We start from the raw sequence: 26,618 nt of genomic DNA on the forward strand, positions 1-26,618 counted from the left end.
ACAAACTCTTAAGAATTAAATTTGGGAATTCACTAAGATAGTGTTCCACGTGTATGAACAGAATGTTGTTTGGACTATTGGTCTCTGTAGAGCCGGCAGTGTTAACTTGGAGAAGGCTCATATAGCCAGAAGGAGAGTTGGAGAAATACTGAAAATCCCGCCGGAGGCTGGAAGGACTCAGAGGATGTGGCACAGGAGAGGAAAACAGAGATGCTACTGTGCCCACAATATGAGTACTACACAAAGCAGGGTCTGGTTTACCTCTACATGAGCCTCCTTCCTTCCTGAAGCGTGGGAAGCATCAGGCAGCCTGTGACTATACAGTTGCTCAAAAAGGAGCTTCTGTACCTTAAAGAGCCAGTGCTGGTGAACTTGTAGCTGTGGGTTGCTGAGAGCAAAGACCATATGCTGATCTTCAATTTCTGAACCTTAGCATCAGGCAGTGGTGACTTTTATTGCATGGCACACCTGATCAGCAAAGAAGGCACACTGCTTGGGGAAAAGTACACTAGGGCAGTGGTCTTTTCATCCCAGTCCTCGGAGACCACCTGGCCAGTCGAGTTTTCAAGATACCTACAATGAGTATGCATGAGAGAGATGTGCATGCCAATACATCTCGGTATGTTCATTGTGGATATCCTGAAAACCCGACTAGGATCCACCTTGGGGGTCAGCGCTCAAGAAAATGATCTGGGTGTCGTTGTAGATAAATCTTTTGCTCAGTGTGCGGCAGCAGACAAAAAAAAACAAACAGAATGCTAGGAATTGTTAGGAAAGAGATGATGAAGAAGACCGAAAATACTATAATGCCTTTGTATTGCTCCATGGTACGTCCGCACCTTGAGTATTGCGTTCAGTTCTGGTCGCCGTATCTCAAAAAAGATATAGCAGAATTAGAAAAGGTTCAAAGTAGAGCAACTAAAATGATAAAGGGGATAGATTTCCTCTCGTATGAGGAAAGGCTAGAGAGGTTAGGCCTGTTCAGCTTGGAAAAGAGACGGATGAGGGGAGATATGATTGAGGTCTATAAAATCCTGAGTGGTATAGAAGTAAATCAATTTTTTTACTCATTCCAAAAATACAAAGACTTAAGGGACACTCGAGGAAGTTATATGGAAATACTTTTAAAACAAATAGAAGGAAATATTTTTTCACTCCACAAATAGTTAAGCTCTGGAACTCTTTGCCGGAGGATGCAGTAATAGCAGTTTGTGTATCTGGGTTTAAAAAAGGTTTGGACAAATTCCTGGAGGAAAAGTGCATAGTCTGTTATTGAGACAGACATGGGAAACAACTGCTTGCCCTGGGATTTGTAGTATAGGTTGTTGCCACAATTTGAGTTTCTGCCAGGTATTTGTGACCTGGCTTGGCCACTGTTTGGAAAACAGGATACTGGGCTAGATGGACCATTGGTCTGACCCAGCATTGGCGCTGACGCTGTGGTGCTCGAGCACCCCCAATATTTCCCCACCGGAACCGGAAGTTTCCCAGGAGCCAGCCCGCTGCCCGACCTCTTCTCCCACTTCCACAACAGTCCTTCGCCTGCCCCTCGCCTTCCTTCATGCCGCCCATAATTTAAAGTCATCTTACTGGGGTCCCAGCAGCAGCAGTAGTGAAAGGCGAGCACAAGCAGGCTCGACGAGTTGGCGCTAAGTTCAGCCTGCCTTCCCTTCTCGTTGCTCTCAGCTTTGCCTCTGGTCCCGCCCTCATTTCCTGTTTCCGCAAGGGCGGGACCAGAGACAGAGCTGAGAGCAATGAGAAGGGGAAGGCAGGTGAAGCGCCGACTCACCGAGCCTGCTCATGCTCGCCTTTCACTACTGCTGCCGCCGGGACCTCGGTAAGATGACTTTTAAATTATGGGCGGCATGCAGGAAGGCGAGGGGCAGGCGAAGGACTGTTGTGGGAGTGGGAGAAGAGGTCGGGCTGGAACTCGAGTCAGAGGGAAGGAGGGTCTGGAACTCTGAGGAGAGGGAGGGGGGCCTGGAACTCTGAGGAGAGGGAGGCAGGGGGGAGGGGAGGGGGGCAAATGTACCACCTATAAAAAAAAAAAAATTAAGCACCCCCAATCATTTTGAAAAGTTGGCTCCTATGTGACCCAGTGTGGCTACTCTTACGTTCTTATGGTCCCTGAGGACTGGGTTGAAAACCACTGCACTAGGGTATTTTAATAAGTATGCAGGGTGGGTCACCGTTATCACACTGATAACTGTGCTAGCTGGGAGAGGTTATGAAGTAGGGGGAAAAAACCCCAGGTAATTGTCCATAAAGGCTCATGACATATCCTGGTTCCATTTAAACTTAAACTCCTAAGGAGCAGGACATGTAGAAAAAAGGGCACTCTGGCTATTGAAAGCATTTGTTAGGATAGTCCAATATAAGTTAGCAATGCAATGTGTTCCACAGCTTTGAGCTTGAATTATAAAGCATGACATTCAAGGGAAGGGGCGTCCTTCCTACCTAACTCAACTCACTAGGAAAAGAGCCAATGCAAATATGTTCCACTCTGAAGTTCAGTTCTGTTTCAAGTTTTAGAAGTCAACAACTTCTGCTTGGCTTAGAAGAATTCCTGTGTTTTTAGAAGTGATAACATCACAGATTTTGGAAGTCATATAATTCAGGGATTTTTTTTAATATCCCCCGTCACGCAGAAGAAGGATAACAAAAGCTCTGGTCCCTATATTATACAGGACACTATGGTGCAATTCTGTAACAGGATGCATCCATTTAGGTATCCTGAGGCCATTGTAGGAAATTTCCTGTAATGGCATTTGGGTGCCCAGGTTCTGTTTCTAGAATGGTAGTAGAGAGATGTGGTAGCCATGTTAGTCCACTCTTAAAGGTATAAAGCATAGAAAAGAAAATAAGTTGATACCTTTTTTTATTGGACTTAGTACATTTTTTTTATTAGCTTTCGAAGGTAACCCTTCTTCATCAGATCCAAAATAAGCAAATGTTGATAAATAACAGTATATATAAGTGAAACATCAAAGCATTTCAGTGACAGCCCCACAGGATGAGGGTGGGGTTGGTTAGGTGAGGGACGGGGAGATATGCATGGTGATAAGAGGGTGACAAAACAGTAGAACTTTATGGTTTATAATGGGCTAGAAAACCCAGATCATTGTTAAGTCTTGTCTTGTGGATGTCAAAATATGTAATCACTAGGTTACACTAGAATGTTAGTGTAACCTGGTATCACTGCATTTAACATTTATACACCTGCAGTTAACCCAGCCCTAGACCTGTAAATGTGGCAGGGACGTGTACTTTACATTATTCTAGTGTTATGCTTGTAAGTAAGAGCCTTGCCCATGTGTACTCCCCCCTTGCATTTATGCATTGACCCCTGGATTCTCTATATGGTGCCTAGATTTGCGTGCCAGAATTAGGGCATGCTCCTCAGATGTGCACACAAATTTAGTTGGCTAATGAGCCAATTAAAATCAATAATTGGGTGCTAACAGCCAATTATTGACAAATTTATGCACACATCTGGCTGCATGGTATTTATAAGGCAAGGTGCCAAACTCTAATAGCATGTAAATCAAAGGGGGCAGGGCATGGGCGCATCAGAGGCATTCCGTAAGTTTACATGCGTTGTTACGGAACACTGCCTCAGCAATCCTAAGTTGAGCATCAGCCTGTACGCCAGGCTTCAGCAGGCGTAAGTCTGATGCCCAAAGTCTGGCACAGGAACCGAGCGCACGCCCTTTATAGAATCGTTCTTGGCGCTGATTTTTTTTTTCTGGCGCCAAATTTCGAGCACCATTTCTAGATTTCTCTCTCGTGTCTCGTGTTTAAGTGAGGCACGCTGTTACAGAATATAGCACTTAGGCACCCGGCTGATACTTTCAGGCGAGTGCTAGAATTCTTTTAATTCCTAACTTGTCACCTGCTTGTGACTTTTATCTTGTCTTCCTCTCTTCAATAGTCTCTTCCCATATGTCCTGTCTGTCTGTCCCACCCTTATAGTTTTCATCACTGGGGAGGGAGATGAATAATAGCAACAATCAACTGGTCTTGCTACCTTGGCTAACAAGCATGAGCTCCTGCCTTGGGATTCCACAATTAGCAGGGTCCCCACACCAGTGGGCCCAGTGTAACAAGGAAGAAGAAACAAAATACTTGAACAAAACTGAGGCACATCCTGGTTATGCTCACTGAAGGCTAATCGGAAAATCTAAAGCAATGAGCAACACAGTCACCAAACACCTGCATCATCACACATGATTTCCTCTAGCAATATCCCACACTTCTAAAATATAAAAGGCTAGAATTAGGCAAGACATTTTCCACGTTGATTCAAATAAACGTACAACAATATTTCCTATGTTCATGCCTGAAATGACAGGAACTGAAATTTTCTGGCCTTTTCCTGTGTCAAAACTATTTACGATCTTGCCCACAGAAAGAAATAGGAAAACCAAACATTTCTATAAACAATTTGGGAAATGAAACATTTTGGCTGCATACCCCTAGTTAGAATATTTCTTTGTTTAGAAATGTAGTGGGCAATTTTGAAAAGCCATTTACCCATGTAAGTAGCCAATTACACTGGTAGTTGGGAGGCAAAGCCAGTACTGGGTGGATTTCTGCGGTCTGTGCCCTGATAGTGGCTGGATAGATTTGGATGGGTTGCAATGAAGCTTTTCAAGGGCTTCTATGATAACTTCAGAAGTTTATAACAAGGACAGTGCTGGGCAGCCTTCTACGGTCTATTCCCTGAAAATGGCATGGACAACTCAAGATCAGGCGTAGGTTATATCACCTCATACCTTATGTAAAGCGTTTATCTTCTCGAGCAAACTGGATGGATCATACAGGGCTTTATCTGCCGTCATTTACTATGTTACGATGTAAGAGGGTTCTTTGAAAATTACCCACTCTATGTGAATGCAAAATAACATGTGTTTTGATGTCCTGGGTCAGGGGAGGTAATAAGATGCATACTTCTGTTGGTAGTTTTTCCTTGGGCAGTTTTAAAAGGTGAAGAACTAGGACTATTCGTTAAATCTGTGCGGAGTGCTGTTTAGCTGGCGCTCTGAGTTGGGTACCATTTATAGAATAGCGCTAAGAGCCATTTCCATACCAAACTTTGGAGGAGTAGCCTAGCGGTTAGTGCAGCGGACTTTGATCCTGGGGAACTGGGTTCGATTCCCACTGCAGCTCCTTGTAACTGTGGGCAAGTCACTTAACCCGTCATTTCCCCAGGTACAAAATAAGTACCTGTATATATATATATAAACCGCTTTGAATGTAGTTGCAAAATACCACAGAAAGGCGGTATATCAAGTCCCATTTCCATACACCAACTGAAACCTGGTGTAAATCTTGGCACGTAATTTAGGTGCAGATCCCCAGTATTCAGTAATGCTGCGTTCATCTTTAGTGAGCACCCCTGACCTGCCAATGCCCCCCCCCCATGGCCGCACCCCCTTCTGAGTTGCGTGCTATATGATTTGCATGCTGGTCTTAGCAAGATGTGCGCGTGAATCCAAATTGTTGCCAATTAATGCCATTAATAGTACTCAAATATTGGTGCAAATTGGCTCAGTAGCCAATTTAGTTGCACACGCATATCAGAATAACACGCAATTTTGTGCATGGAAATTTGCACACCATAAATAGAATCCGGGGGAAAGTGTGTGCATATTTTCCCTATGAGAGCTGGTGTATAAGCTAGGTTTGGCATCAAAATGCAGAGTTTTGAAATTGTTCTACTGGGGGAGTAATTTCCTAAAGTTTGTATTTTTTTTCCATATTGAAAACCTATTTTAAAGGCAGAAACGGGCTTTTATGAAATTGTGCGGCCACATGCATGTAGGAAGTGTGCCCAGTTTTATGCAATTGTCATGTAGGCATTCCCAGGGGTATAGGGTTGTGCGGAGTGGTTTACATATATACCAGTACTTATTTTGTACTTTGGGCTATGGAAAGTGACTTGCCCAACAGCAGCAGAAACCCACACCTTTATATTTTATATCACCCTCAGAGCATGTGTGTGTCAATCTTTACACACTGGATAGACCACTTAGCTCCTTATCTACCGTTATCTATGTTTCTACAGAAATGAGTTCTGGGAGCCTCTTTTGTAAAGACATGTAAAGGGCAATTCTATAACTTGGCAGCCTCATCCACACGCCGCTTGCCTGTGTAAATGTACAGAATACCTAGTACTTTGTGGAGAAATGTATAAATGGTAGCAGAGTGCTGAACTTCTCTGTAAGGAGCACTTAACTGGCATAGCATGTAAATGCATGGGTGGGGGCGTAGGCATGTCTCCTGCTTTTACAGCATTCTGTAACTTATGTGCATGCTCCTCACTCTGCCGTGTTTACGCCACTGCAGTTACGTCACCAGCTTTATGCTGGTGTAACTGAAAAATGAAGCATCCACATTTTGTTTTCCTTTTAGGAGATGGAAATTGCCTCATGCATGCTGCATCACAGTACATGTGGGGTATCCAGGACACTGACCTGCTTTTGAGAAAAACTTTGCACAGCGCTCTGAAAGAAACAGATGTACGAAACTTCAAGTTCCGATGGCAGCTGGAGTCCATTAAATCAGTAGAGTTTGTAGAGACAGGACTCCAGTATGACACCAGGGTAAGTTACAGATGTATTCAGTGCTAAAGGAACCCTAAATAACACTGACAGCTGAAGAGGGGTAAGGTCAAATTCAGATAGTTGATTTCTCTAATACTAATGGCCTATAAGGGAGTAATTTTATACTGGTCATATTGCACTTCCTAAACTTTGAGTTAAGGTACATGGATACCTTCACTTTGAAAATTATCCTAGGACAGTACTTGTCAACCCAGTCCTTAGGACACACCCAGCCGGTCAAGTTTTCGGGATATCCACAATGAATATGCGTGAGATAGATTTGCATGCACTGTCTCATGCCTATTCATTATGGATATCCTGAAAACTTGATGGGCTGGGAGTGTCCAAAGGGCTGGGTTGAGAACCCCTGTCCTAGAAGGAATACTCATTCCCCAACACTCCTAATGTGTGAGAGTACCTTCTACTAAAAATGTACACATAACTTTTGAACATTCAAAACTCTGACTCTTTTGATCATTGATGTCTGAATTTTTGCCTGTAACCTTTCTTCAAGAGGCACAGAATAAGCATGTTTTTGGAAATCTTCTCTTCACTTAAACTTGCTTTTGTGGGGCTATTTTATAAAGAGAGAAAGAGGCATCTGATAGCCTAAAATTTGCACTTTCCTAAATGCCCTGTTATAAAATTACCCCCTTTATGGGCGGGCAGGTATAGAATAAAACTTAAAATACGCAGCGCCTCTGCTACTGAGGGTGTGCATATATTAGCAGGAAGTACACAGACCTGCTGAGCTCTGAGCATGGCTCTGCTTTTCCTTTTTTCGGAGCTGGCAGTACTGGATAATGGGGTGAAAAAAATCTCTGACAGCTCTGCACTTCATACTGTGGAGGATTTTTCAGGAGGCAGGAATGCTTATCCTCTTCCAATTAAAAATATTACTAGCAAGGCATTATTTTTTTAGCCTTCACTCTGTTCCCCTATAATTCTCCTAAAGTCCAGGTGGCAGCCATATTTATATCAGTCGTAGATACTCTATAATGGAATGGAATCTTATTGGTTCAGGTAGTCCAGGATGCAGCCTGTGACATCACAGCCCACATGAACCAAGTGGATCTAGCAAGTATGAGGTAATATTTGACTGTGTTAGGCTGCTCCTACAGGTTCAGAGGTTTTGCAGTGAAATTGCCTGAAGAAATTGAAAATAATGGCTTCACAATTCCATTTTGAATTTATACAGCATGAATTGTACTATATGTATTTTCATGTAGTATGTAGAATATGCAGTTTTTCTTCTGAGGCAAATAGTATTTTTGTGCATACTGGGGGTGCTGAGAATCCGCGCTAAACTAATATTCTGCAAAGGGTGCTCGGCGCAAATGGCCTTTTATAGAATACTAGTGTAGCACAGATCTGCTGAAACCTGCTGTAAATGCTGGTGCACAACTATGACCCTATTATATAACATCCTGCCAAATTTCTGGGAATGCCTCTTATCCACCTATGCTCCTCCCATGACCACACCCCTTTTGGAGCTGCACATTATAAAATTTAGACACATATGTTATGGAACAGGGCACAAGACAGATCCAAACCCAAATGAGTGCCAGTTATCACCAATTAACAATTGTTAATGGCTCATTATCTCATTAGTTTGCGTGCAGATCTGAGATCTGTGCCCAAATTTGGGCACCTAAATTTTGATAACCTATAGAGAGACTATGACGGGAACAAACCTCCCTAAGCCAGGGTGTGTGGAGTATGATCTCAGTCTTTTAGGTTTAATGGTTACTGTTTCCCTGCCAGTGTAATGTGGAAAAAATGTGACTTACTGCATATCCCATGAACGTCTTTTTCCTCTTGCTATAAAATATTTGATTTCTAGTTGGAATGTTTTTTTTTTTTCTTCACATGAGTCTTTTTTAATCCACTTTTGGTTATAAGTAGATGGTCAAAACACACAGTGGATCCAAAAAAAAGGTCCTCTCACAATGAGTGTCTTCCTGAACAAGAATTGACCCGACACGTGACGTGTTTCGGCCGTGAGGCCTGCGTCAGGGGTTGAGTTTAGCCAGCACAAGTTTTAACTGAGTTTCTCCCAGCCAGAGACCAGTAACACAGCTCTCTCTTGACGCAGGCCTCACGGCCGAAACACGTCACGTGTCAGGTCAATTCTGCTACTGTTAATAAAGACCTTGTTCAGGAAGACACTCATTGTGAGAGGACCTTTTTTTTGGATCCACTGTGTGTTTTGCCTATCGTTGGTTTTCCTGTGGAGAGCTCACCTTCTGTGGGCGTTTGCTTCGTTGGCCTATAAGTAGATGGTACCATCTATTGTCACATAAGTAGTTATGCGACAATATACGGTGCCGTCTCATCCTGACACAAGCATCGGGAAACACGTTTTTCATTTAGACTGGAGTGAGCTTTGAGGCCTATCCTTTGGAAAAAAAAAAAAACTAACGCATAGGGAGGTTTTTCATTTACCTTTATTTTCCTGTACAGTATTTGCTTTCCAAGAAGCGGTAGGATTGAGTGGGGTGAAGAAAAGATAGACGTGGCTAGGTTAATTAGGCAGGAAGGTACTTGCTCTGATCCTGTTTTATAAAGATACCTGAACAGAAATTACACTTAGAATGAAGGTGCAGATATCGTGCCTGCTTGAGACAAGTCCTAAATGTTCATGAATGCACCCATGCTCCATCCTAACTTCTTCCCTGAGCACACCTAGGATGGAATTCTATAAATAGCACCTAAAAATTCTGCAGTAAAAAAAAAGTAGCACTAAGCAGTAGCACGCATAAGTTACAGGAATGCCCCAAACTGCCTGTGACCCTCCCATGGCTGCACCCCCTTTTGGACCACACATAAATTTTAATTCCAGTTAGCACCAATAATTGCTTGTAAAGATCTCAATTATTGATGCTAATTGGCTCATTCAATTAAATTGCATGCGCAAATTCGGCGCATGCCTAAATTTGTGCATACAATTTTTAGCACTTTTATAGAATTCGGGGGCTATTCTATAAGATCTCTCCAGCTTGTACCATGCGTACGTTTAAGCAGCCTAATTGTATAAAAAGTCTTTCTTGCATGGAAATTTTTGTAAAATTATCTCCAAAAGCAGGGAAAGCACGTGAACCATTAAAGCAAAATCAAAACTATAATGTAAGCTTTTCGTTCATTTGTTTGACTTTTGGTACCGCCACTGTTTCTGAAGAGAGTTACCGAGGCTCTTCTCTTGTGACGAAAGTAGATTCTGAAAAGTAAAATACAGTGTACAAGTGGTCAGTGAAACTGGTCTTTTATTTTAGAATTGCATAAGGAACAGGAAGAATTAGGGGTTACAGAGGATGGGCAGACTGGATGGGTCATATGGCCTTTATCTGCCGTCATGTTTCTATGTTAACAAGGTGGGAGACGAGCAGAGACATCTCTCTGCTTCTAAGTCTCCCCAAATCTAGCAGTGCAAGTGGTTACATTTATAGTTCTGAAACCACAGATAAGGTAATTAATCATTTTTTTTTCTAGAATTGGGAAGAAGAATGGGAAAACCTTGTCAAAATGGCCTCAGCAGAAACATCAGTTGGCCACACCGGGCTTCAGTATAATTCACTTGAACAAATACATATATTCATTCTGGCTAACATTCTCCGAAGACCTATTATCATAATTGCAGGTGAAAAGATTGTTTTATTTTGTCTTTTACAGTCATTTTCTATGAATGTAACTATTGTAAAATAATACATTAGATTCACATGAAAGATTAGTGGGCATTTTGATGGATTGTCCATCTACACTCTTAACTCATGCCCTGAAACATATGTTAAGTCAACTACCGTTTGTAATATACAATTAAAAGTTTGCGTAAGTCAGGATAATCTGTTTTTCATTTTTGTTCTACCTAAAAACAGATAATGTATTGAGAAGTTTAGAGACTGGTTCAAGTTTTGCACCTGTGAATGTTGGTGGGATCTACTTGCCTCTTCACTGGCCAGCACAAGAATGCTACAGACACCCCATTGTCCTTGGCTATGACAGCCAACACTTTGCACCTTTAGTCACCCTAAAGGACAGCGGTCCAGGTATGAGAAATTGATGTATCAATGCCTGAGAATGTCTTTGTTTGTCTTCCTTACCAGGAAAACTGTAACGCTGTTTATGATGAAGGGTGTAATAAGTGTGCGTTGAGATGTCCCACAGTCATTTTTGGATGTGTGCAAACTACCCTTGTGTTTAGAAAATAACATTTATTTTTGGGCACTGGGGATGGAGAGTGGGCAATCGGTTAGTGCAGCTACATTGCCACGCGCTAACCGATTAGCATGTGCTTAGCGCGTGAGTCCTTACTGCCTACATAAGGGTGACGGTAGGGACTCGCGCGCTAATGGGAAAATTAGCATGTGGCCAATAATAGAGAGAATAGAAAAATCAGCCATTTTATCCTTGCAGAAAAAATGGCCTTAGTGGGAATGATCCACGTAAGGATGCACTGAGGTCACTTTTTATCGCAGTTTGGTAAAAGGGTACCCAAAACTGCTTAAAGGTGATCCGAGCAGAGAGGGCATTGAGGGACCCTAACACCTGTACCCATTCTCTACTTGTTCTATGGCTAGAAGAGACATTTTGGTTTTTAAGTCAGTCAGTCTGACAGTTCGTACTTACATAGTAACATAGTAGATGACGGCAGAAAAAGACCTGCATGGTCCATCCAGTCTGCCCAAGACAAACTCATATGTGTATACTTTACCTTGAATTTGTACCTGTCCTTTTCAGGGCACAGACCTTTAAGTCTGCCCAGCAGTATTTCCCACCTCCCAACCACCAGTCCCGCCTCCCATCACCGGCTCTGGTACAGACTGTATAAGTCTGCCCTCCCCTATCCTCGCTTCCCAACCACCAACCCCTCTTCCCCCCACCTGCTCCGCCACCCAATTTCAGCTAAGCTTCTGAGGATCCATTCCTTTTGCACAGGATTTCACTATGCATATCCCACGCATGTTTGAACTCCGTTACCGTTTTCATCTCCACCACCTCCCGCGGGAGGGCATTCCAAGCGTCCACCACCCTCTCCGTGAAAAAATACTTCCTGACATCTTTCCTGAGTCTGCCCCCCTTCAATCTCATTTCATGTCCTCTCGTTCTACCGCCTTCCCATCTCCGGAAAAGATTCGTTTGCGGATTAATACCTTTCAAATATTTGAACGTCTGTATCGTATCACCCCTGTTCCTCCTTTCCTCCAGGGTGTACATGTTCAGGTCAGCAAGCCTCTCTTCATACGTCTTGGAACGCAAATCCCATACCATCCTCGTAGCTTTTCTTTGCACCGCTTCCATTTATTTAACATCCTTCGCAAGATACGGCCTCCAAAACTGAACACAATACTCCAGGTGGGGCCTCACCAACGTCTTATACAGGGGCATTAAAACCTCCTTTCTTCTGCTGGTCACACCTCTCTCTATACAGCCTAGCAATCTTCTAGCTACAGCCACCGCCTTGTCGCACTGTTTCGTCGCCTTCAGGTCCTCAGATACTGTCACCCCAAGATCCCTCTCCCCGTCCGTGCCTATCAGACTCTCCCCGCCTAACACATACGTCTCCCTTGGATTTCTACTCCCTAAGTGCATCACTTTGCATTTCTTCGCATTGAATTTTAATTGCCAAACGTTAGACCATTCTTCTAGCTTCTTCAGATCTTTTTTCATGTTTTCCACTCCCTCCGGGGTGTCCACTCTGTTGGAAATCTTGGTGTCATCCGCAAAAAGGCAAACTTTACCTTGTAACCCTTCAGCAATGTCACTCACAAATATATTGAACAGAATGGGCCCCAGCACCGATCCCTGAGGCACTCCACTACTCACCTTTCCCTCCTCCGAGCGAACTCCATTCACCACCACCCTCTGGCGTCTGTCTGTCAACCAGTTCCTAATCCAGTTCACCACTTCGGGTCCTATCTTCAGGCTGTCTAGTTTATTTAAGAGCCTCCTGTGGGGAACCGTGTCAAAAGCCTTGCTGAAATCTAAGTAGATGACGTCCATAGCACGTCCTTGATTTAATTCTCCTGTCACCCAGTCAAAGAATTCAATGAAAATGGGTGAACTGATTTAGGGCCCTGTTTACTAAGATGCGTTAGCGTTTTTAATGTGCCTACAATTAGCACGGGGAATAGCGAGATGCTCCTGAGAATGATCACCAAAGAGCAGAGCCATTTCTGAAATGATTGCAAATGTTACATAAGCAATCACAACATATTAACATAAAGGCCCAGCTTGAAAATACAATTACTACCTCCATTCATTAGCGTGTGTTTGGTGTTCCTTGCACAATCGTGCAGCTTTTTTTGTACTGATATTACCTCCGTTTCCAGGTAGGCAGGATGTCGACACCTTCATGTGTTCTTTTCAAGGGGCTATTGACATTTTGCTTAAACCAAAACCTTGTTTATTTGCATAGAAATTCGGGCTGTCCCACTGGTAAGCAATGAGCGGGGAAGATTTGAAGACCTGAAAATTCACTTTATGACTGAAGCAGAAGGGAAGACAAAGGAGAAGCTACTCAAGGAGTACCTGATCTTGATTGAGATTCCAGTTCAAGGCTGGGACCACAGCACTACCCATCTAATAAACGCCGCAAAGTGAGTATTGCTTTATCAAGCCCTATAATGTTAACAGTGTCCCAACGAGAACATATGACAGCAAGGGGTCCTTTTACAAAGGCATGCAGAAAAATGGCTTGCGGTAGTGTAGGCGTGGGTTTTGGGCATGCGCCGATCCATTTTTCCACGCACCTGTGAAAAAGGCCACTCTCTTTCTTTTTTGCCGAAACTGGACGTGCGGCCAATTCAAAATTGCTGCGCATCCATTTTGGGTCTGAGACCTTACCGCCAGCCATAGACCTAGCGGTAAAGAATCTGGGCGGTAATGACCTACACGCGTCAAATGCCACTTGGCGTGTGTCCGCTACGCGCATCTGAAAAATATTTATTTTCTGGCGCACGTAACGGACATGCGCCAGAAAATAAAAAATATTTTTCAGATTTGCTTAGTGGATGCACATCAAAATTGAAATTACCGCGAGGGCCACAAGGTAACTCCATTTGGTGCGCGTTTGGCACGCATAGGCGTCTACGCATTCAGTCTTTATTTCTTCATCTTCCACATTTTAACCTGGCTTTGCATACTCTGCAATTCCATCAGGGTTTGCAAAAACATACAGTATTCATTCTGGATCTGACATTCATTCTCTCAGTCCATAAGTTATAACTCTGGTCTTACTCATTAGTTATCTCTTGTGCGGAGAGGGAATGCAGATTGGAACTTGTGAATCAATAATATTAAGAGAGGATTTTTCAAAAACCATCTGAAAATTGTCTGCCCTGAGTGTGAGTAAAAGTACACAGGGGTTTAACATGCCCCACCCACGGGAAAAGTAGATGCGATGAGTAGCGGGGATAAGATGGGATGGTGGCAACTCCTGTAGTTTAGCACTTTGCTTTACAGGGAAAAAAACGTTTTTGGAGATAAAGCAGGTGTAGATTTCCGCAGTTACTTTTCCCAAGGAAGTTTTCAAAGGGAATGGACCTGTGTACGTTCCCTTTTAGAACTAGTGCAGCATCAGCAGGGGAAAAGTACTAAAAGAAATTTGAAAACTGCCTCAAAGATGTGTCTGGTTATTTTTACTTGTTCTTTCCTGCTTAAGGCTAGATTTACTAAAGGACATTTACCACATTAACATGCACTATTACTAAAATAGATTCCATTGCATCAGATGACACCTGTGCTATATAATGCATGGTAATGAGTGTTAGCACATTAGTAAATCCAGCCTATAATTTGAGAAAACCAAGGGCCCTGTTTACCAGTGGCATAGCTATGTGGGGCCATGGGGGCGTGGGCCCCCGTGGATTTGGCCCTGGACCCCCCTGCCGACGACCCTCTCGACCCCCCCCCCTCCCACCGCCAACCCACCATCGCCTACCTTTGCTGGCGGGAGACCCCAACCACCGCCAGCCGAGGTCCTCTTCTTCCTTCATTCTGAGTCTGACTCTGCACGTTGTACGTGCAGGACGTCGGACTCACAGAAACAGAACGAAGCCTTGCAGATCAGCCAGCAGGCTTCGTTCTGTTTCTGTGAGTCTGACGTCCTGCACGTACAACGTGCAGAGACTTAGAAACAGAACGAAGGAAGAAGAGGACCTCGGCTTGCGGGGGTTGGGGTCCCCCGCTAGCAAAGGTAGGCGACAGCGGCAGCGGGGGAGGGTTGGTGGCGGGAGGGGGGTCGAGAGGGTCGTCGGCAGGGGGGGTCAAAGTTGGTGGTGGCGGCAGGGGGGGGTCGGCAATGGCAGGAGGGGGCTAAAATGTGCCCCCCTCACCTTGGGCTCTGGACCCCCCTCCCGCCGAAGTCTGGCTACACCCCTGCTGTTTACTAAGCTGCGCCCTAGTGTTTTTAGTGTGCACTAACTGTGTAGATGGCCATAATATTCCTGTGGGCATCTACACAAATTAGCACGCGCTAAAAGCGCTAGCACAGCTTAGTAAACGGGGCCCTAAATCTCTCGTGCTCCCTTAGGGGTATGTTTACTAAGGCGTGTTAGCATTTTTAACGCACCTTTAAAGTTAAGGCGTGTTAAATGCTAACACGCAAATACATTCCTATTTGGTGCATTAGCATTTAACGCGTGTTAAAATTCTAACGTGCCTATAGCGCGCCTTTGTAAACACAGGCATTCATTTCCATTGCCTCTGACATCTCCCCCTAACTTTGCTTTTGTATTTTGCTGTGACTCAGTGGTTTGAAATCTGTCGTTCATAGGCTGGATGAAGGTAACTTACCAGAAGAAATCAATCTGATGGAAGATTACTTTCAGCTGGTGCAGCACGAATACAAAAAGTGGCAAGAAAACTCTGAACAAACGAGGAGAGGGCCCTGTTTCAGGGACAGAGTAGAAGTGTCACTCTCCCAGCTTTCACTGGTAGAAATGAAATGTGAGACCCTCAACTGCCCTTTCTACATGTCTGTGAGCACTCAGCCTTTCTGCCACGAGTGCTTCGACCAAAAACAACGAGAGGATACGTCAAGCACAAAAACTGTCAATGAGAAACCAAAGGCTATTGGAACGGTGTGTTCCAGAGGTGAGTTATCCAACCACTCAGAACGGACATCTGAAGAGTCGGTGACGGGGTCTCGGTCTACACCACCAACAGCCCCTAGCCTCTTCCTTTACAGCGAAACCAATGCAATGAAGTGCAAAAGTCCCGACTGCCCATTTACCTTAAATATGGAGCTCAATGGCTTTTGTGAACGCTGCTATAATTCTACACAGCCTCGTATGAGCAGCAGCGTGGAAAAGGCCAGACAACTAGACATTATGAAGTGCAGAGAATGCCTTCAGGACACCACAAGGACCTTTAATGGCATTTGCAGCTCTTGTTTCAGGAGGACTACGGAATACTCCACAAATATCAGTTCCAGTTTTCCACCCACAGCTCATCAGAGGTCCATGTCCGACCCTTCACATTTATCAAGAAGCCTCCTCCAGCTGTCATGTCATACGCCCTGCAACAACAGACCAGGGGATATACTTGGGCCACAACAGCCACAGACTCCATTCAATGCAGGGGACAGGGCAGGAAGCCGCAAGTGCAGAAAAACAAACTGTCCTTTCTTTGGAACTCTGCAGAATGAAGGATTTTGCACATTGTGTTTTGTCGAGTTTGAGGAGAATGCCGGTAAGTAAATGGGTGTTAGTCAAATAATGGCATCTGATAAATGTGATTGAGGGTCAGTAATAGAAAGGGAAATAGGATATTGCCTGTCTCGGTTTTGGGGGTGGGGGGGGGGGGGAGTGTATTACACAGATTCCACATGCAGACTGCCATGATTACACAGCACACGCTACATTAAGTTGCCCTTTCTTTCTCAGCTGCAGAACAAGCACCTCTAGCTTGCTCCAGAACCCCTTAAGCACATAAGCATTGCCATATTGGGACAGACCAAAGGTTCATCAAGCCCAGTATCCTGTTTCCAAAGTGGCCAATCTAGGTCACAAGTACCTGGCAAGATCCCAAAACAGTAAAACAGATTTTATGCTGCTTATCCTAGAATATAGAGTGGATTTTCCCAAGTCTATCTGATTTTCCTTAAAACACAAGGTAGATCTCTCGAGCTATCCTGGCAACAGAGCTCTCACTGAAGACCTGATCAGGATCGTTTCTTAATGCTTACAGGTGTAAGCTACAAAAATAAGGACTACAGAGTGAGAAAAAAACATAGAAATGGACTATAACTGCAGCTCCCTGAGCAATGCTTTATGGCTGAAAATTACAGTTTTCCGGAAATGCATCATGTCGCAGAAGCAATTCACTTTTAAAGTAACCCTTTTGTAAAACTATGGCCCTAATAAATTGTGTCGGCGATATGATTGCTTTGGGGGTAATATTCAGCCCACGGTAGTCGATGATTTTACGGTATTATGTAAGCCACATTGAGCCTGCAAATAGGTGGGAAAATGTGGGATACAAATGTAACAAATAAATAAGTAAAACAAACAAAAAAGTGGGCACAAAAACAGGAGTCCCAGAGACTGGATCACAGTAAAGCTAAAACCAAATTTTATTAATTAGTATATTTGACTCGTATATTTGATTGTGATCCAGTCTCTGGGACTCCTGGTTTTGTGCCCACTTTTTTGTTTGTTTTACAAAGTATCCGTGGGTCTTCTTTGAGTTCTCCACGCTTTGTGGATTCTCTATTGACAAATAAATCAGTGCCAGCCACTGTGAACTTTTAATCCTCAGATATTCAGAGCTGGTATCTGGATACTGGCTGGCACTTGAATATTCAGATGTAAGTTGGCCAGTGCTACTTAGCAAGGTACCATTTTTTCTGTCCTGACTTCACCCACCCCTAAACTGCCCTAGCACCATTTGGTTAATGTACTAATCAGTATTAATGAGGTGTATACGTATCTTGGGCTTAAGCAACTATTTCTATTAACATACAATATTTAAACCCACAATTTTACCTACTATTTATCATTTTTATAATTAGTATTTTGATTAATAATGTGGTGCTCAGTAATTTAGTGATACTGGAGGTATGAACCTTCAGAAACACATTAGGCACTCATCAATTCCACATCACTGCAGCGCCCTCCCTGCCTACCCTATTCACACATTTGTTCCTCAATATAAATAGCAGTCCAAGTGCCAAGACAGTCCGATCACATATTGAGTGGATAATGCTGCTGAAAATTCAGGTATAGAACGAGTCATCAGGATTTATTCAGGAAGAAGCCGGTCCTTCCCAGATAAGTCTTGTTGAATAGCGACCCCTTTGATTTTATCCTGTAAGAGTCCCAGCAAGCCACCATCTTTTTAGTCCTTCCTTCCTTCCTTTGTAGTAGATTTCATGAGGCCTGTAACCAAACACGATTCATTTGTTTAAAGAGCTTTCTTTTTATAGTTTATGTTGGGGGGGGGAGACCAAGTGGGTGCCTTTGAGGCATATTTTCAAAGCACTTAGACTTACAAAGTTCCACTGTAACCTATGGAACTTTGTAAGTCTAAATGCTTTGAAAATGAACCTCTATGTGTTTTTGTAGAAACTGTCCTACAAATCCTGCAGAAATCACTGATAAAGCGAAGCCACAAATATCTCTGCCTGTTTGGTGGCAGATATAAATGACTGTGTGCAGAATACATACAAATGCATGTAAACCATGACTCTCTAAGCAGGCATACACCATACAAGTATGAATGAGGAAATTTTATTTTTTAATTTATTCTTCATTTGTATGAAGAGATACATCCAAAGTGGTGTGCCACAGGTGTAACTTGACATAAACAACTTATATTTCGCTAACATACAATAGTAAAATGACCAAATGTAAGCATAGAATACAATCAACTTAAATCTGGAGATAGACAAATTAAATTCTTGTAATAGCAATGACATGATACAGAATCATAAATATACATATTAAAACAGCACAGAAGAACATTCTTATATGATAAGTCAGTAGAATAAAATGATGCACTATAATAATTCGTTGCCAGAGAATGTGGTAAAGGCGGTTAGCTTAGCGGAGTTTTAAAAAGGTTTGGACGGCTTCCTAAAGAAAAAGTCCATAGACCATTATTAAATGGACTAGGAGAAAATCCACTATTTCTGGGATAAGCAGTATAAAATGTTTAGTACTTTTTTGGGATCTTGCCAGGTATTTGTGACCTGGATTGGTCACTGGGCTTGATGGACCTTTGGTCTTTCCCAGTATGGCAATACTTATGTACTTGTGTAATGGGCTGCATGGAAGAAGATTCATATAGGACCCTGTTTACTAAGATACTAAGTGATTTTAGCCTGCGTTAAACACTAGAGACACACATATATATTCCTATGGGTGTCTGTAGCAATAGTGCATGCTAAAAATGCTAGTGCGCCTATAGCGTGGCTTAGTAAACAGGTCCCATAGTGTAATACTGATAAGATACAGTCAGCACAATATAAATGAAACTCCTTGAGAGGCACGAATTAGAACACTCATCTAACATAGATATGATGCTCCCCCTGTTGGTACAATGCAATGAAACATCTTAATAGGCCTGCGGGGAGTAGTTCAGACATGTGGAGGGGCATTATCAATATGACATCTTAAGTCCGACTTTAGACGTTTTGCAAAAACCGTCCAAAATCTGAATAAGAGAGAAGTTCATTTTCCAAAAGAAAAACATCTATCTTTTGTTTTCAAAAATACTGTTTCTAACAAAGTTTTGTGTTTTGGTCCATTTAAAAAAAAAAAAAAAAAGTTCAAGTAAAAAATGTAGAAAATCAAGCCATTGGGATATAGGCGGGCCCAGCATTTTTAGTAGACTGGTCTCCCAGACATCCCAGGAGATAAATGGGGCACCCGAGGGGTCACTGCAGTGGACTTCAAAATCATGCTCCCAGGTACACATCTCACCATTGCTCCCTTAATCTTGTTTGCTGAGCCCCCCCAAAACCCACCCAAACCCCACTGCCCACAGCTGTACACAATAGCCCTTATGGGTGAAGGGGGCACCTATATGTGGGTTTCTGGTGAGTTTTGGAGGGCTCACAGTTTCCACCACAAATGTGACAGGTAGAGGGAGATAGGGACCAGAGTCCCCCACTCCATGGTGCACTGCACTGACCACTACACTACTCCAGGGAGAAAAACGTCCAAATGCAGATTTATGCCACTTTTTGGATGTTTTTTTCTTTTGAAAATGAGCTCCATAGACAGACAAATGGATAGGACACAGGCATGGGAAGAAATAAATGGGGGACTAAATTGAAGGGGAATTATGCTTACAGTTGAATAAGTTATGTGGAACTGGTCATAGTTGCCCAGTGTGGGGCAAGCTAGTCTCGATGTGGAGTGAGTGAACAGTCAGTAGCCACAGGCATTTTATATGCAAAAAAGCCTTTATAAAATTACCCTCGTAATGTTATTCTTATGGCCAGTGAACTTGTGCAGGTTTTGATGCTGCTTAATAATTTTGTTTTAATATTAATATGTTAAGAACACACTCATTAATCCTTTGATTAGATAGCACGTACTAAATAAATGGGGTAAGGAGGAAATGCATTTGATATACTGCCTTTACGTGGTACAACCAAAGCGATTTACATATTATATAGGTAGTTCCTCTGTCCCTAGTGGGATCACAATCTTACTTTTGTACCTGGGGCTAGAGCTGCACCAAATAGTATATTTTACTATTCGGCCAAATATAAATAACAAAAAATATTATTTGGCCGAATATGAATAATGGGCTTTGAGCTTTAATGTGACAAATAATAAAAGAAGCCATGTGAAATCAAAGATCAAGTGTTTATTTCAGCCGAATTTAGTACAGTGGAGCCCCGGATTATTCATATTCAAATTTAAATCACTATTCCGACAAATACAAATAGTGTATTTGAGGTATTATTTGGGACTGAATCGCATCAAATATTAATATTTGGTACAGCCCTACCTGGGGTGGGGCAGTGGAGGGTTGGGTGACTTGTCCAGGGTCACAAGGAGCCACAGTGGGAATCAAACCACTGGATCTTGGCCCACTGCACTAGCCATTAGGCTATGCCTGCACACCTAAAGGACCAATCATTTGAAGATATACACTAGACAAATTCAGCTTGCTAAGCAGATGTGACATTTAGTATTATGAAGTTGTGCTTCTCTTTTGCAGGTGATCCTTCACAGATACAGCAAAAAATATCCCGCAGGAATTCACCCACATCTGGTTATTCCAAGCCTTCTGCCGCTGTATTCTGCAGCACTTCTGCCTGCTTGGGAAAAAAGTGTAGCACCCTTGGGAGCACCGTGTTTGAAGGATATTGCCAAAAATGCTTTGTTGAAGGACAGAATAAACGTTATCAGGAGGCAAGAAAGACTGAAGAGCGCTTGGTCAGAGAGTCGGAAGTAAGGAAACTTTTAATTGACTACTCTGGTTTTACTTTGGAGATGGTATACCTTGGTTGGTATCTCCTGGCAGGGTAGAGTTTGCTCTAGGCTGGTATAAACTTAACCGTCCTTCTGCTAATGGCTACATATTGCCACTTGATTTTAAGATCATGTGCTACTATACCTCCAAGAGCTTTTATCCAGTGAGATCTTAGAAAGTGAGCAGGGCATGGACCTTTGGACCTGGATAGTACCAGAATGTGAATGCTCCAGGGACCAGTGGATGCTACAGAAATGGAAATGGATGTAGATGACTCAGTTAGGGGAAGCCTTCCTCTGAGACACTACTAGACCAGTATCCTAGCATGGATTCAGAACAGAAGTCACTTGTCTACTAAGAATGTCTTTGGTCAGCTGAGAAAGTTATACTGAGGGTTTCTGTACTCTGAATCTTAGACTCTGTGGCACTTTTACAAGAATAAGGGATGCTAAAGGCTGTACAGTCTGATTTGCCAGATTTTGCCTGTAGAAGTAATCAAATTAGGCACAGACAGTATTTTGGGTGGAAGTGTTGGACTGGTCCCATTCGTAGTTAGAATTCAGGTAACTCAGTTCTTATGTGTTTAACCCCTTCATCTGACATTGACTCCTATCTTGGACCAGGGACATAGCCAGACTTCCGTGGGAGGGGGGTCCAGAGCTCAAGGGGAGGGGGCACATTTTAGCCCCCCCCCCCCGTCTCTGCCGACCCCCCCTCCCGCCGCGAACCCGCCCCCGCTGCCGCCGCCTACCTTCGGTTTTGCTGGTGGGGGACCCTAATCCCCGCCAGCCGACGTCCTCTCCGACCGTTCTGCTGCAGTCAGACTCAGAAAAGTCTTCTTCCTTCAACAGTTGCATGCTGACGTCCTGCACATTGTATGTGCAGGACGTCAGACTCAGAGAACAGAACTGTTCTGTATGTGCAGGACGTCAGCATGCAACTGTTGAAGGAAGAAGACTTTTCTGAGTCTGACTGCAGCAGAACGGTCGGAGAGGACATCGGGGGGATTGGGGTCCCCCGCCAGCAAAACCGAAGGTAGGCGGCGGCGGGGGCGGGTTCGCCGGGAGGGGGTCCCGACTGAAATCTACAGGGGCCCAGGCGCCCTCAGGCCCCACGTAGCTACGCCATTGTCTTGCACAAAACAATACAGAAGAAAGCTGAGTAACAAGACAAACTGTGAGAGGAAGGTTGTCTTTGGCTTAACAAAAACTGCCAGTAAGAAACTAGGCCTGTTTAATGATATAACTTGATAGTCTTGGCCAATTCTCAAGGAAGCATCCTGTTGAATTATGGTGCATGCTTTGAAGGTCCAGCTTTTTGCCTTGAAAGAGACAAAGGGCTAGAGTTTATCCTTTGGAATAGCTAAGGCTGTGGTTTGATCTGGGACTTTCTAGAAAGATGATTGTAAATTCCAGCAGGGAGGTGGGGGATGAAAACTGATGTAACTGCCAGCTTTGATCATTAGCCATCAAGATTTAAGGTCCAAGTTTCAAGTTTATTTGATATATACCATGTATTCTACTAAACATCATAGCGGTTACAAAAAAAAATAAACTTAAGGAAAAGAGCATTAAAATAAAAACATAAAAACATATACATAAGGATAAAGTAGTTTATATACATCTATCTGAACTAATTATATTAAATTGAGAGTGGAGGAGTGGCCTAGTGGTTAGGGTGGTGGCCTTTGGTCCTGGGGAACTGAGGAACTGAGTTAGATTCCCGGCACAGGCAGCTCCTTGTGACTCTGGGCAAGTCACTTAACCCTCCATTGCCTGCCGCATTGAGCCTGCCATGAGTGGGAAAGCGCGGGGTACAAATGTTAATAAAATAAAAAATAAATAAAATTACTATTGAAATGATACCAAGTGTAAAACATAAAACAAAATAATTTAAAACTAAGTTAAATTAACAATTAATTAAGAAACAAAATGATGGGAGAAAAGGAAATAACAATATTATATAGCTAGTCCACCATTTGCCCACTGCAGCGTGAAAGAAGAATAGACCTTTCAAATTTAAAGGAGAGTCCACAGATCTTCCTGCCATATAGGCATATTTTCAAAGCACTTAGCCTTCCAAAGTTCCATAGAAACCTATGGAACTTTGGAAGGCTAAGTGCTTTGAAAATATGCCTGATAATGGACCAAATATTTGAATAAGCCAAAATGAGTGACATCTTTAGGTTAAACAGAGATGATTGTGAGTGATGAGTGCAAACAGAGTAGCAATGCATTATTCGCTGTTAATAGGATTAATTTAGGAAAGAGTTGTAATCTCTGGTATTTAACCATTCTTTTCAGAAGACAAACCAACACCGAGATCTTGGCACACCTAGCTTTCCCAGAAAATGTGGCAAGAGTTCCTGCTCAAATAATGTGATATACAGAAATGCTGATCTCTGTGGGGAATGCGAGCAAGGAAGATCCCGGGATCACACAACCGAAGCGGCCCCAAAGCAGCGCTGCCGAGCACCTGGCTGCGATCATTATGGGAATAATAGGTGCAATGGATTTTGTAACGAGTGTTACCAGTTCAAACAGTTGTACGCATAACATTATCCTGATGATGACTTTAAAAAAGACCTGCTGATATTAGAAAAATGGTGCTATGTTCAAAACACTTAATTTTATTTCTTTGGATATATGTAGTCACTAGCACTCTTCTGAGTGCCCAATCGTATGAATATCTTAGAATGTATTGAGGCAAAGATGTATGTTTGCAGCCCTTATCCCCCCACCCCTCCCCCTGAAGAAATTGTAGAAAAATCTTTCAATGCGAAAATTAAAAATAGAGAGATATGTAAGAAAAAAATATATAGGATGTTCTAGCAGGATGGCAGAAGAGGTGTCACTGTCTGGCTACACAAAGGACACCAATCTGGAGGGCACGTGAATAAATCGTACCATTTGTCTCAGCTAGCATTCTCTGACTTTGAGTAAGCCTGCGTTTTGTGGTATTTATTTCTGTAAAGCATAACTAACTAAGGAGTCCTTTTACTAAACCTCAGTAGTGCTTATGCGCGCCGAACGTGCACCAATTCCAAGTTACCACCCGGCTACCACGTGGCCCGAGCGGTAATTTCATTTTTGACGCACATCCGATACGCGCATCAGAAAATATTTTTATTTTCTGGCGTGAGGGCAGTAATCGACATGTGGACACCCGTTAACCATTACCACCCAGTTAATGCGTGAGACTTTACTGCCAAGTCAATCGCTGGCAGAAAGGTCTCAGACCCAAAATGGACACACGCCAATTTTCATTTTGTCACACGTTCATTTTCATCCCTCCCCCCCCCCCCCCAAAAGGCATTTTTTTACAGGTGCGCTGAAAAATGATCCTGCGCGTGTCCAAAACACGCGCCTACACTACCACAGGCCATTTTTCAGCGCATCTTAGTAAAAGGACCCCTATAAGGTGTATAGTTTGTTTCTAAACTGGTCTTCTATGAAATATTTCTCTTTAATCCTTTCAGCGTCAGAAGTATCTTGACTTGCAGACCTGACCAATGCATTTTGTTCAGCAATGCAAATTAAAAATGTGAACTTTGATTTCTAGGCCCGTTTAGCGGCCAATATCCTATGGAACTGTGTATTCAAACTGAAGGGTATACCCAGCATATAATTTTAGCAAATTGCAAGATGACATAGTCCGGGAGATAATTATTATAAGGGATGTTTTTAGCGTGTACACCATCCCTTATGCGTGTAAAAGTCCTCTTATAAAATTACCCGAGGGTAACAAATGATGACGAGAATGCACAGTTTTACACAACTCGGGTGTAAGTGTTTTGGGGGGCAGGTTTTGGGTGGAGTGTAGAGTCGCAATGTACGCATGTATTTTATAAATATGTGCATGTACTGTACACATGAACATTTATGCCTGCCCCTGAGCAGCTGTAAATGACCACAGATTTAGTCTGGACATGATTTCTGCTGCTTTTGTCGCTAGAATTGTATAAAGACGTACATGTGCCTGTGTGACTTTTATAAAATTGGCCTCCTCTTGCTCTGTGTCTCAGCAACCTGTTCTAAAATGACCCTCTTAGGTACCAGATTCTACTTAGAAGATTGGATGTTCCTTCGTTGAAGTCCAAATGTTCCTTTCTGTCTTTAATTTCCCAAGAGTCAATGTGCGGATTCTGTAACTTCAAGTTGGATCTCAGGCACTGAATAACTGCTCTTCACCTCTAATGATTGTGACTATATTCCTGCTACACTGATGAGCTTGGGAATCAGCCACAGGAAGGATGTGATGCTTGTGAAGGGGGGGAAGGTGGAGGAACTTGGTATTGCCTCTTTGTTAGGCTGTTAAAGAAACTAATCCCAGGTCTTCAAAGATGGACCCTGCTTTGCTAAATAATTGTATCTTCTGAATTGAGACTGAATTCAATCCTTTTTTAGACAACATTACAAGCTAAAAAGGAAAAAATAACAACTTTGTGGTAAACCAGCCAATAATCAAAACCAAGATACAAAGTAGAGTAATAGTGAACAGTTTGGCTAGAAGAACTCAAATGACCAACTTTTGCTGTAGGTGGGGCAGTTTTCAAAACCTGTATTTTGATATAAAAAAAATAAAGCAACATGCAGGTTTCTCAAAATATGAAACTGGGCATGTTATCCCCTCTGGCTTAACCCTCAATACAGGAATACCTCTCTGAAAACTTACTCTATTATTCTGTAATGCATCTACTTTACCCACCTACAGAGGGGGCAGTTTTCAAAAAACTCTATTAAAGTATTTTGAGTTTAGATATTGGCTGACAGTTTCTGGATGTTTTATCTCTTTTTTTTTTTTTTTGGCTTGTATTTTCTTTCTTTTTTTTTTAATCAGTTGTACTCTGTCATACTGGTTCCCCTGTACTGGATTCTCTTTTGGCTTTTGTCAGAAAATAGGGTTTCCTGTTAGCCACTGTTGCAGAATTTAAACATTTTTACCACCGGTCTGAGACAGGGAAAGATTTATGATGCTTGGCTTTGATTTTCTTCGAAGTTGTCTAACAGTTGTAAATTGTTTTCTTGGGTTCCTATACAACTTATTTTATTTACGTTGGCTTCACTGTTGGCAATGTATTAAATGTGAATATTGAAGTATTTATATATTAAAACATATTTTAATTAACGCACACAGGTTTTTTAAAGGATATTTACATGACAAATGTATAACTTCTATTTTAAAATATCTGCATTGAGAAATAAATTATTTGACAAAGATGAACCTGATATTTTACATTCATTTGCAGTAGCCAAAGAAAAAAATAAATTACATGCTTCATTAAGGATTTTTCTAATAGGATAAAGCCTTTAATGAACCCAACCCTAAAGTCAGAAACATAGGGGTCTATTCTATAAAAGGATGCCTATGTATAGATGCCCTACTGAGAGCCTATTTTATAAGTGAAAGTAAGTGTCCACTTTTCTATATAGAATAGAAAACAGTAGGGTTAAATATATTCAATATTCTCAAAAGAGAAAGGATCTGTGTTGGCACCGCTGCTTTTTAACATTTATAAATGATCTAGGAATGGGAATAACGAGTGAGGTGATTAAATTTGCTGATGATACAAAGTTATTCACAAAG

At 42.5% G+C, this 26,618-nt stretch overlaps 1 protein-coding gene across 2 annotated transcripts in view; it reads left to right on the forward strand.

Annotated features, from left to right (window-relative positions):
• The window catches only part of LOC115465115 (tumor necrosis factor alpha-induced protein 3-like), a 40,754-nt gene extending 16,808 nt beyond the window's left edge, over window positions 1-23,946 (forward strand). For both annotated transcript variants that reach the window (XM_030195519.1, XM_030195520.1), the window contains exons 3-9: window positions 6,415-6,605; window positions 10,095-10,242; window positions 10,478-10,648; window positions 13,018-13,198; window positions 15,376-16,292; window positions 20,778-21,010; window positions 23,336-23,946. In XM_030195519.1, coding sequence (XP_030051379.1) covers window positions 6,415-6,605; window positions 10,095-10,242; window positions 10,478-10,648; window positions 13,018-13,198; window positions 15,376-16,292; window positions 20,778-21,010; window positions 23,336-23,587 — 2,093 coding nt within the window. In that variant the 3' untranslated portion in view covers window positions 23,588-23,946. The remainder of the gene's footprint in view (window positions 1-6,414; window positions 6,606-10,094; window positions 10,243-10,477; window positions 10,649-13,017; window positions 13,199-15,375; window positions 16,293-20,777; window positions 21,011-23,335) is intronic.
• The last annotated feature ends 2,672 nt before the right edge of the window (window positions 23,947-26,618 follow it).

This window comes from Microcaecilia unicolor, chromosome 3 (genome assembly GCF_901765095.1).
Source record: "Microcaecilia unicolor chromosome 3, aMicUni1.1, whole genome shotgun sequence".
Classification (NCBI taxonomy): domain Eukaryota; kingdom Metazoa; phylum Chordata; class Amphibia; order Gymnophiona; family Siphonopidae; genus Microcaecilia; species Microcaecilia unicolor.